Source organism: Anguilla anguilla, chromosome 2 (genome assembly GCF_013347855.1).
Source record: "Anguilla anguilla isolate fAngAng1 chromosome 2, fAngAng1.pri, whole genome shotgun sequence".
Taxonomy (NCBI): domain Eukaryota; kingdom Metazoa; phylum Chordata; class Actinopteri; order Anguilliformes; family Anguillidae; genus Anguilla; species Anguilla anguilla.
In genome coordinates this window covers 20,148,631-20,161,629 of record NC_049202.1, presented here as the reverse complement: position 1 = coordinate 20,161,629, position 12,999 = coordinate 20,148,631, and the positions used below count along the sequence as shown (strand labels likewise).

The 12,999-nt window shown below is 42.8% G+C and overlaps 1 protein-coding gene across 1 annotated transcript; it reads right to left on the bottom strand.

Moving 5' to 3' along the window:
* Positions 1-664: 664 nt before the first annotated feature.
* On the bottom strand, positions 665-10,163 carry LOC118220834 (calmodulin-1). The gene is made up of 6 exons (XM_035405164.1): positions 10,010-10,163; positions 8,321-8,351; positions 4,592-4,735; positions 4,063-4,169; positions 2,676-2,811; positions 665-856 (listed from the first exon to the last, which is right to left on the bottom strand). The coding sequence occupies exons 1-6, from the start codon at positions 10,010-10,012 to the stop codon at positions 828-830; spliced, it is 450 nt and encodes a 149-aa protein (XP_035261055.1). The 5' UTR covers positions 10,013-10,163; the 3' UTR covers positions 665-827.
* Positions 10,164-12,999: the final 2,836 nt, after the last annotated feature.

Sequence of the window (12,999 nt, the reverse complement as noted above, 5' to 3'; positions counted from 1 at the left end):
TGGCTCTGAAAGAATCTACCCTAAGACCCCTCTATTGGTACATCATTCTAATATTCTGGTTTGTTTCAAATGGTTTCTGTATCAGTTTAAAACACATTTTAAAAAGAAAAGTTCTTAAATCTTAACAATGAAAAAATGACACAAAGCCTGCTGGTGTCCATCAACTGCCCTCTGCAATGATGTCGAATAACAAAAGCACTTCAGAAGCTTGGGTAAAATTGTACATTTTATTGGAAAACAAATATACAATTTGGAATGGATTCTTTGAGGCACAGTTGTGCCAGATGTAGTTTAAAAAAAGGAAGGAGAGAGAGGACTAAAACATTACAAAGCATATTAAGAACCAGTAAGGTACAGAACAAATACAAAAAGAGTACCTGCAGATACACCCCATATTCTACAGATTTTTATGTTGCGGTAGTGCAGTGCGGCACATTTCCCCCCTAGATATACTCTGTCCATAGTCCATGCAGTTATTCCTGCACATTACAAAAAAGATGCATGCCAACATAGTTGCGGTTATTCCTGAAGGCAGGCGGCTCGTGAGGTCGCCCAGCTTCGGGTGGCCAGAGCAGCTGGGACGAAGTCGCTAAGAGTGCCCGTCATTCTACCCCGCCACGCCCAGCAGCTGGTCATTTGACGACTCCTTTACACTGATTTTTTAAAATTCTTTTTCTTTTAAAGACAATGGCAACAAAAATATCAAAGAATGATAATAAAATGGGATGAGGGCTTAGGACAGCAGGAAGATATGAGTTACAGATAAATTACAAACAGAGAAAAAGGCAAATCATTTTATACAAGAAAAGTTATTCTGTACAAGGCCTTCACTTTGCTGTCATCATCTGTACAAACTCTGTGGAGAGAGACAGAGAGAGTTCATTCAATCATTTAACCCACTGATAACACCACATTTCATCTATGATCAACCTACAGATGCAAGAACATATTTGCAACTCACGTACACGTCAAAAAAACATTGAAGAAATGTTTTTGTGGGTTGAATCTGAAGCCTAAATAGGGGTATAGCCAAACTACTGACTGTACCCACCACAGAACCTATGATGATGATGATATGGAATCGACTTAACAGATTGCATCTACAGCTGAAGTTTTTACGTTTTAACAACCAAAATTGCTTCCAGTGCACCAGAATGGGGGAAACCTCCTGCCTTTGGGCCAGTTTTACCGGCACAGATTAAGTGCAGCCCTAGACTAAATTCCACTTTGAATAGAGATTCTCTATACAAAACTCAATTTAGTCGAGGACTAAACTTAATCTGTGCCTGTGAAACCAAATACCAAAATAGTTTATGAACAGTTTTTAACCTGTATACAGGGATTATACACACAATGAGACTCACTGTATGCTTTTGCTTTACAAGTTTTGAGAAGTAATGTTTTACTAAACGCTGAATCAACACGACTCTGGTAACCCATTACAGTGGATGTATTCTGACAATTAACACAAAATGAACAAGGCTGACAGGCAAATTTAAAATGTTTCTGGGCAAATGTTTGAACTAAGGGTGGCCTATGATGTGCAACTTGAGCAGTCACGCCTGGTAGATAAGCGAGTAGAAAGTATGCACACATTTCCAACACCATTAGTACACAGCGTATAATAATCAAATATGAAGTTTGCGGTGCTACAAACAGCCATGGTTGTTGTAGGCTATTCAGCTAGCCATGCCTTCAGTACAAACAACCGCCGACAAAAACAACTATTTTCCAAGTTGCGTCAATTTAAAATCATGGAACGATAATTTTTATATGCATTTTTGACATGATCGCATTCATTCATGTTTGGTAGAGTCAGGAGTTTCCCCCCAATTATAGTGGATATAATATATCCATTGTGCAGTGCACTGGATGCCATATTGGTTTCTGCAACTCCTGGTTGCTCCCGTCTGTTGGCAGCTACTTCGACAAAGAGTACATCCCAAGTTGAGCACAGTATTTTTACAAATGGAATTCCAGGGTTAGCCGCTGGCTAGCCTCAGATCTGCAAAAATTCACTATCGATTCCAGACAGAACAGGTCACTATAATGGGGCCTACTGTCAAGAACACCATTCATTACAACCCATTCAAACAAAGCAGAAAACAGACTCCTGGAAAGCTCAAAACACAAAACCTCGTAATATAAGCTGAAGAAAACAAACTGGAAACGTAAGCCAGGAGGCCACATGTATTATACATTTAGACCAGGCTTGCCCAACGCTGTTCCTGGAGATCTACAGTCCTGTAGGTTTTCATTTCAACTCTAACAAAGAGCGCCACAATCAACAGCTAGGGATCTCGCCGAGCTGCCAATCAGACTCAGGTGTGTCACATTAGGTTTGAAATGAAAACCTACAGGACAGCAGATCTCCAGGAACAGCGGTGGGCAGCCCTGATTAAGACAAATGTAATAGTCAAGTCATTTAAACCTGCCAAGAGGAGCGAGCACTCAGCTTAATACAGCACGCACCCAACTGCAGTTTCAAATGGAAGTGTCGCAATGAAAGATGACAGCAGCATTTATAAATGCGCGTCACTCCACAGCTTTATCGCCGGTTGCAGACCTCACGCATTTATCTGTTCTGAACAGAGTCTGGAGATCACCAAACTGTTACAAAAATTTTATTTAAATTTTTTTTTTTTTTTTTTTTTTTTTTTTTAAAAAGGAAGTACCTTCGTAGTTGACCTGCCCGTCGCCGTCGATGTCGGCTTCTCTGATCATCTCGTCCACCTCCTCGTCCGTCAGCTTCTCGCCCAGGTTGGTCATCACGTGGCGCAGCTCAGCGGCACTGATGTAGCCGTTGCCGTCCTGGAAGCAGAAACACGCCGGGTCACGCCCTCCGCCAGCAGTCAAACGCCAAACGCCCATTACGGCCTCCGTGACTGGCTGTGCTCCCGACCAACGCGGGCGGCACCTTGGAAAGCAACAAAGCAGCTGCAAATGCCTACTGCCCTGGGTCAGAATGGCACCTGCAGAAAAGGATCCGATTCTGAGCCTGCCGCCCGAACTCCTGCTCCACGCTACGGCTGCCCGATGCCCCCAGAAACGCCTTCTGAATACGCTTTCCTCAAATCGAACGATTTGACTGCATTCAAAATTATATTACATTTGCAAACAATTAAATGCCGGTATGCAAAACCTTCCCATGACTATAAAGCACAGTCCCCTGGTGCTCAGCGAGCCATGTCCACGTGGAAGGGGGGTGGAGGGGGGTTAAAGAGTCACACATGTCTAGATGCAGGTGCCTCAAACTCATCCCTGCAACCACTGCGGGAGGCAGTTTGCAAGCAGGCCTTCACACTGCTATAAAACATATACAGTATCTGGGCTCGATATTTCCCATAAGCGGCTCAGAATTCAAATCCTCTTCGAAACATTGATGATGTTTGTTAAACTGAGATTCTCAGTGTTTGCTCTGTGATAAACAAATCACTGCAACAGAGGAAATTCATTGTGGTAGCGAGACCATGCGAGACGGGCAAGGCACGTCCTAAGGTTTGAAAGAGCGCAAATTAAAAGGAGGACAAGAGGCGAGCCAAGTTCAGCTGCCCAGAAGCACAGGTGTCCCTGTTGCGGTAAGTTTGTTGATTTTATGCTTCATGGATTTGTGATGAGTCAGTACTTCTTTATATTTTGTAAGCGACTTAGGCACTACAGGGAGAAACATTACATTTTGCTTTTGAGGAACATTACTCAAAAGTGGTGCAACAGCTCCGACAAAACCAAAGCGAGGAATGTTGACATTTACCCAGATACATTTCCATTTCTGAATTCTTCAACATCAACGCTTTTAAATAACCTGCCACCCCAAGACTGCTGAACCCATCCTACGCCAGGACCTGCATGTGGGGGATCAAATATGTGGGCCAGCAACACTTGCCCCAGGGAACTGTAGTGTCAGTTCGTTAGGTCAATCTGGGAAAACTAGCTGGTCGCAGAAACTTTGTGAATTTCATAAACCCTACTGCCAACTAACATCGATCAAAGGCTACTGCACAGGCATCAGGACAGCAATACTGAAAAACAGTATGCTATGGGTGGAGAAAGTGTGGCAGTCACCTTGTCGAACACACGGAACGCTTCCCTGATCTCTTCCTCACTGTCTGTGTCCTTCATCTTCCTCGCCATCATGGTCAGAAACTCAGGAAAGTCTATTGTTCCATTTCCTGATCAACAGGGCAAAAATAAATGCACATTAAAAAAAATAAATAAATAAAGACAAGCTGCACATTTAGGTTTAAAACTTCAAACATTAGAATTTTCAGTTTGATACAGTTGGCTAGTTTTACTACAGCACCCTCAGATCCACAGTAAACAGTTCTGCCCACAGAGTACAACTCAGGAGGCTGCAAATGGAAGCTTGATTACAAAAAATACCCAAATTAGGTTTAACCGGCTGGTACCATTAATGACCAGCACATTAACCAATTAGTGTTCTGTTGAGTTTAAAGTCTGCTGCAAGGTCCAGATGTATTAATAACCAGCTGTGGTAGCTGCTGCCATTACAACATTCACAAGCAGTTGAGATGGTTAGAGGGTGAGAGAGTGGGTTTGGCGGGGGGGGCAGGGTAAGGGACGCGGTCCTCACCGTCAGCGTCCACCTCGTTGATCATGTCCTGCAGCTCGGCCTCAGTGGGGTTCTGGCCCAGAGACCGCATGACTGTCCCCAGCTCCTTGGTGGTGATAGTTCCATCTCCGTCCTTGTCGAACAGTGAGAAAGCCTCTTTGAATTCTGTAGGACAGACAGAAGAGCCAGGCGTCCCTTAAAGCTCGTCTCACCCGTCTTAAGCAAGCTGCCATAGTACCAACAGGTAAATCTGACTGGCTCCCACAGAGGTTTTGTTCCATTCCCCCTCGATCCCGCTGAGGTTGTGACCGCACCACTGTTTTCTATCGATATTTCGCCGGTTCCCATCACATAAATAAATGATAATAAAATGAACGTTCTGAATCATTTAAGAGATTTACATTTACAAATCTTAATGAAAATACACACAAAAATACACAACTGAAAAAAAGACAGGTCCTTGTCCTGATTTACAGCATGCTGCCACTTCACATGGTTTCGATGCAAGGCTGAAATCAGCAATAGGCCTAAACAAAGGCTTTTTTTAAATGGGCTGCCTCATTTAAGAGTTGCTATTGAAACAGGCCAATATGATTTGAGTGATGACACAAAGGCAACTAATCAACAGCCTTAAGTTATCAAGTACGTCCTGAGTAACACCCAATTCACATTATTAACTTGTACTTTTATGTTTACCCATTGTAAATATAACCGTGACAATTGGCTGCTCCTCCATGATGGCTCAGTACAGAAAGACAGAAGCAGCCAATTGTCACGGTTATGTTTACAATAGGTAAGTTAGTGTCACACACAAAATGCCCCCTAGTTGCTGCATGTGACCAAGTACAGCAATTTTATCACCGTCTCCAGTTGATAATGTGAATTGGGCATAACTGTGATAACCAACACCACCTGCAGCCTCCACGACCAGCGGTAGGAACCCCTGGTACAGACACAGAACCAGGGGTGAACGAATAGGCAGGAGGCGGCCCAGAAGTACCATTTTTCGGTCCCAGACGAACAAACTCTCTTCAAACCAAGCGGACTACCAATGGACGCTGTTGGCCCTTCATGAAAACGGTTTACAAAACATGAATGGCTGGGATTAATTGTAATTTCTGTTGAGTGACCATCAGCTGGTTCTACTCTGATTAGACCAGTAGGCAGCAGTTCCTGACTGCATAAAGAATTCCTATATTATCTTAGCTCAAGCAAGTGAGTCTCGTTTCATAACATCACTAGCTTGCACTCTTAGAAACCAAACAATGTTAGTTCTCCAGGCCCCCACCCCCCTTTTTTAAAGATATAAATTAAAAGATAACATTATCTAGCCAAGTTGTCTGGCTTACAGTAGCCTATATGGCTATCATGGTAGTGGCTGGTGGAATAAACTGTGATAAACAGCTTATCAGGCTGCCTTGCTGCACATGTTAATTTTAGATTATGGGAGTTTTTGCTGAGAAATTTGCAAAGGCAGCCGAATTAATTTAGTCTCAGAGATACTGCAGTCAAGCACTGTGAAGAACAGCAACATATTTTTTTTCATTTTTAATTAAATTAATTAAAAGTGGTTTCATAAAGCAAAAATAAGTTTGTCATTTTCTTGACAAACTGAATAGATTTCTTTTAAATCCTCTTCTGATTTTACTAAATTAAACTGCTGGACAATTTTTCTTTAATACTTTTATTGTAACGAAGGCAGTAGAAAGTTTTCTGTACAAATAGTACAGATGGACTTGTACGCATGTACCATTATACTGGCACATGAATTTAGGAAACCAAAAAATTAGGGTTGGCAATCAGACTGTGCAGCTTGTCTGCACCAGAGAACTACCACATGGATTATGATCTGCCCACTCCTGAGAGTGGTTCCATGTTTTTCATTTTTAAAGCTGACAAGTACTGCAAAGTTCTACTAATGATGTCTAGATGACACTGATGACCAAGTCAGTCATCATGCATATTTAATATAAATAAAAGATAAACAGGTTCTTAAACTTTCCCACAGCCCATGCAAAGAGCAAGGCTTTTTTTTTTCCCCCCCATTCCAGCACCCTTAGTCACCCATTTGAAAAAAGTGCATTGAAAGAGGCAAAGGTAAAGGCAAAGTGCAGGCAAAGCCCTGTAGTCAGGTTTTCAGCCTTGGCTGTACCACTCGCCAGGGTCTTGGACAGTCAGCCCCACCATAGGTGGGGTGGGTTCAAGTCTGGCAGAGTTTCTCCGATTACTGCTGTATCCATCAACTGTTCCTCCCAATAAGACAACGTGCACCTGTATGGCCTAAAAATCATTAATCAAGTCTGGAAATGGATTTATTCTTCTTGCAAAAGTTGGCGAGGGCCAGCACACAAGCTTCCAACGCCCACAATAATGCAATTTCTGCCCAAAAGACCGTTGACAGAGCCTCTCTATGCGACTCAAAATCGGAAACCTTACGGACAGCAGACGTGCCGGGTACGTGCTGGATGCTGTCGGCGATTGGTTCTTGTGTGTGCTAGCCACAGAGCAGAGATCAGGTTTCTCTCATCTCATCATCACTGGTATTATAACCCTCATAACGGAGCTTAAACCAGGGAATTTTCCCAGCAGTCAGAAATCGGGTACCACTTCATGTTAATGACCGACTACCCTTACGTGTCGGTCGAGGCATGTGAAACAAGAAAAACGGGAGCTTTGTGAATTCATTCAGTCACAGGGAGCAACAGTGAGTCATACTGTGTGTTTTGCAACCACTCTGGGCAGGCTGCATAGAGGCAGCTTTTAACACATCTAAATGCCACTATTATTGAAGGCAATCTGAACAGCTAACATACCACCTCAAATAAAAACCATACACATTACAGCAGTGCACACATTACAGAGGGTGTCCCTCTATGGTCTGGAAAAAGGGGACCAGTGCCCCCCGCTTTACTGCCATTGTGGAATAACTGAACTGAAACTGAATTTCAGCTTTCAAATTGGATCACAAAAATTAAATATGCAACAAATATTTTAACTCGATCACCATGATACACAAGTTATTTCATGCCACACTGTTCTTGGCCAGGTAATTGTTTTTGCCCAAGGTGATTTAATCAGCCTACGGTCTTTATGGTGGTCAGTCATGAGCTGTGAATATACATGCAATCACTCCATCAATAAATCTTATTCAGATCTAAAGCTATGCTCCTCCAAAAACCCACAGCCCCACACTGAGCAGCTCTCCAATGCACAAGCTGGCTGTTCCATCCACATACACCTACACCAGGCTACATACATCTGCAACGGGAGCCCGAGAAACACTGATTTAACACCATCACCATCATGACAAATGTACGAATCAAATGGTTTCTGTCCAGCATACTATACGCCCTTAAACTGAGAAAATGTCCAATGCCAGGTCAGATATGCACAGCATGTTCCAGACTTGAGACAGTACGTACAGTAGCAGAGACCAGCCTCTTCAGGCAAATCAAATAAAATGAAAAAAAAAAAGTGTAGAACACTGTTCAGTACAGCCTGGCCATTCATACACACACTGTTCCAGGCCAAGCCTTATAAGGAAATATAAAAATAACCCCCCAGAGGGAAAGTGGCTGCTGGCATGGCTGCTGGGGACCACACCACTGGACACGTGCCAGGTAGAGTGAGTGGGGGGTGGGGGGGGGGGGGGGGGGGGGGGGAGAGAAGAGAAAGAGAGAGCAAGAGAGACGGAAAGGGTGAGTGAGAGGGTGAGACAGTAGAGGAAGAGAAGAATACTAGCAGTCCTACCGGCAATCTGTTCTTCTGTCAGTTGGTCAGCCTGTGGAGAAATGAGAATTACTCACAGTCCTGGATTACAGAGTCATTTTACCTAATGGTACTGCAGTTTACTAATGCACTGATATTTGGGACGCATGTATCTCTCAGATAAAACTACAAATAAAGGAGACTTGGAACACATTCAATGAAAGCACATTAAACCTCAATTAAGACTACTCAGAGTTTTCATATACAGCAAATATGGCTTCGAATTGAATAAAATTCAAGCACACTATGAAATAACAGATTTTGCGTGGATGGAAGTAGGAGCTACACTAGATGCAGGTGGATATAAGTGAGAACAATAAAGTAAAGAAATTGGGTCAATTAAAGTGGTCGTGTTCCTTTTACTAAAAGGCTCCAGCCAGACAAAAAACACGTTATACAATCGCGCCTTTTCCTCTTGAAAGAGCAATCTTTCCTCTTGGCTGCATCCTTCTTCCAAACACCCACTCCGCCTACGATGCACAGTGGACCCCGATCCCTTCCGTACGAACGCCCAAGAAACGCGCAAGCGCGATACCTGCCCGCTTAGACGGCCCACTTAGCTGAAGGCCCGTAAATGGGCACGTAGCCCGCATTAACGGGAGAATCATTAGAGAGCTGGGTGTTTAGGTTCAGAACAGATTTCACATAATCATCTATGGCGGTAATTAGTCTTCCAAAAGACAGTAAATAATACGCCTCCGCGCCATGCAGCTATAGAAAATACGCCAGCTGACCAACATACACAGTAGTAGTAATACAGACAGCTAGCTAGCAAACGTTAGCTACATTATCTAACCATGGAACTGTGCTGGTGAAGCGAACTCGCTAACCATTCACAGAAACATTAATAATGCTCCATAAATTAGCCGTCTAGCCAACAACGCATATAACCAATCGTCTTGAGTGTCGAAGCCAGCTTGCCCAAGTATGACTCCGGCATCATTGCTAACGTTAACCGATACAAAACTAGGCGTGGCATATAGCTAGTATTAGCTAACGTCAGGTTATAATTGCCACGAATTACTAGTAAACATTACAGTTACAAACAGTGCGCTAACTAACGTAATTGCAATTCAGCACATTAGCCACGTAAACATTTTTGGTTAGCAGCAAGAACTATTTGACAGCGGAAGCAGCTGTACCGACAAACGCAGTTAGCTTCCAGATAACTTATATGCCAATTGTTAGCCGCATTAGAACGAAGTTACTCTTCTTTGACTTTTGACTCAGCGAGTGATGAGTGGACACTCCATGACAGCTAGTATTAGGGGGAAGCTAGGGCAGAACTTCAAGGTTCATTTATCCAGCGTAAGCATACTAGCTAGTAAGAGTCGATGGGTAAATAGCCTCTAAATGTCCTGGTTAACGTTAACCAGATGCCATGTCGTCATTAAACCATTTTCTGTAAAAACTAGTTAGAGTTCATTTACAATTCTCACAGGGAACGTTCTACAGCAATATTAGCTAGAACGCGCGTGAACAATTCTAAAGAAACCAAGGATTCCCGCTTCCACCCAAACCAAGAAATAGATGCTCTGTCCAGTGCGACACATAACTAAATATGTAAAAACTCAACCTTTGCATATTTTATATCAGATGAATTCACGCCTAATAAATCGAAACGACATCCAATTACATCGCATCTACCTAAACAAACGTTAATAATCTTACCATTTTGTTATTCTACTGTTTCCTTTCCTCCGATAGTCCAATTTTATCCCAAAGGTTCAGAACACACTGCCTCAATCCCGCCTTCAACGGTTGTTCATAAACACCTCCCCCTGTATCCGTTCACCTGCATCCCTTCTTTCCTGTTATAAACTTTTGGCCAGACATCCTTTACAAAACAGAAGCAAGACCGTATTTAAAAATTAATTATTAACCTCAATGTGTAAATTGTCAGGTTTAACTAATTTAGTGAACAAATTATGATCATATAAGCAGAAAAGACGTTGGTACTAAGTGACTGCGGAAGAGTATGTGCTGCGGTGCTTGTCATGCGGCTGTTTCTGATTGGTGCGTTCGTACCTGCAATGCGTCACTCCCTCCGAAATCCACCATAGCACCCCAGAGCTCACACATGAACGGTAGAAGCTCTGCTAGGCGTTGATCGAAAAACCAATGGTTGCGGTCGAGGATCTTTGACCAGTGCTGAACCTGACCGCTGCTGTTGAACTCTTGAGGAAGGTTCTTGACCTGAATTGTTTCATTATGCAGAATATCCAGCTGTGTAAATACTGTGTAAACAATTATGTACTGAAGAGTGGCTGTTAAATGCCCGTAATGTAGACGCAGCAGCATATGAGGAATGGACGAGGAGGCCAAGAACTTCATCAGTTTTTTTTTTTTTTTTAATCTTATTTTCCTTTTTTCACCCAAAGCAGACAGCGTGCGATTGTCGCGCCACAGTTAAAATATTTATCCTCAATTGTTTTACATGAGGGAAGGTAAACGGCTTACAGCTGTCGCGTGACAAATTCCTGATGTAGCCTAACTGGGACACTTGCCCTGACTAGACCATGTAGTCTGTTTTTTCTGTGTCGCGCAACATTTGCAAGCGAAACTATATGTAGGGTCTGGTTATCTTTAAAAGATATGACTGCCCAATTATCTTCCTGGTAGGCTAGCACTAAGGTTTTGAATTTCATGTGAGCTACAATAATAGAGGTATCCATTAGAGGGAGATGAGCGGGGGAGTGACCATAGTGAGCGTGACATAGCTAAATCTGGTGAGCTTGTAGTTCAGACAAGCAGCAGCATTCTGAATGAGCTACAGAGGTCTGATGACAAAGGTAGGAATGCCAACAAGCGGAGAGTTGCAGTAGTCCAGACGAGACGACCAGCGCCTGGGCTAAGAGCTTGGCTGGCTAGATGGTGAGGAAGGGAGGAATTCTCCAGATTTTGTACTGAGCGAATCTGTGTGATGTTCTCGGAGATTGGCAGCTTGTTGTCCAGTGCCAATCTGAGATTCCTAGCAGATGATGAGGATGGCACTGTGGTGCCATTCCGGTGAAGGAAAGATCAAGCGGAGGGGAGGACCTGGCTGGGACGTACAATATCTGTTTTATTCAAGTTGAGCTTTAGGCAATGATTTGTCACCCAGCTTTAGATGTATTGTTGGCAGGTTGAGATGCATACAGAGACTAGTGTATTAGATGGGTGAAAGAAGAAAAGCAGTTTTGTGTCATCAGCATATCAATAATAAAACAGGCGGAATGATATAGACCTGATTTGAACAAGCATTGCCTTTGGTTTAGTGCTCAGACTGCGCTCCTAATCCGTTTTGATAGATGTTTACATAGAAATAAAAGGCTTGTCTAGATAGGATGCCCCCAAGGCAGCCTTTCTTTGTTGTGTCTTATGTGGTAACAACTTTGAGCAATTTGTTAAAAAGTTGATAAATATGAAAGGGTTTAGAAATAATGAATAATAATAAAATCGATGTTCAGTGACTGCCACCCCAATCCAGGTTCTTTTCACACATCTGCACTTCTGATCAGGAGAAAATAATTTGTTTTGTCAAGAATTTAAAAAAATTACATTTGTAATTGACTAATTCAGTTTTTTTAAATGAACCACTTCCATGTTCACTGGTTGGAGTGAAGTTTGGAATGCGCTAATCTTAAATTAAATACTGGTGCTGGAAAAATATACGAAATCTCTCTCTCTCTCTCTCTCTCTCTCTTTCTAATACAATACTACATTATATTTATATACATTTATTGATGAGTCCTAGCAGGACAGTGTGTACTTGCATTTTGCGGTGCTCCCCTACATTACCCCTTCTCACCACTAGATGTGCTTGTTGGTTGAATAAGTGAGCTCGGTTTCCAAAAAGATGAAGCATGCAAAATGTAATGGACAAGCATCAGACCTGGCCCAGCTGTCCATTGGTGCCAATCGAGTCAGAACGCAGCTATGCAGGAGCTTGAGGGTGAGGGCATCCAACTGTAACACTGCAATCGCACATACAGGGAAAATGAGCTGGTAAGGACAAGTCACAGGGGAGGAGACAAGTGCACCAGTGATATAAGCAGTGTGCCCACTGCATGTGCCTAGCCAGGGACTCTGGAGTGTCTCTGTGATGTTTAGTATCTTGAGGGCATGCATCCATAACTGTTTCACGTTTTGCCCCGGTCTGCCTTATTTACTCTTGGTTTCTGCCATGCTTAAGCTCAGATCTTTTATTACTGAATTGTTCCTCCGAAAACAGTGAAAGAGAAGCATTCATCACAGAGAGGGGCAGGATTTTATACATCTCTGAAAATAGGGATGTGTAATGAGGGGTATGTAAACTCATTTACAATGCTACTGCATACTGACTTTTATTTATAAATCGTATGAATTGTAAGATTTGTGCGAATGGGATGTTTTGTGGGCAGATTGATTGATTGAGTGGAATGTTCCCAGGCAGGGGTAATTGTAGTCCTATCAGGGGAGGTGAATCATGGTTCTAAACTCAGGTGTGCTGACTAATGGGCATATTTTTGCAACTAGATGTGGCCAGCAGGTTGTCAACGTGGTTGCTTACATGTTTTTTCTAAATTACCCAATTTTTATGCAATTGTCCAAGTAATGTGTAAAATCTCAATTTTGCCAGCATCTTTCTGATCCAGCTTAGGCCCTCTCCTAATTAAAGCTCATGCCAGGATGCAACCTGG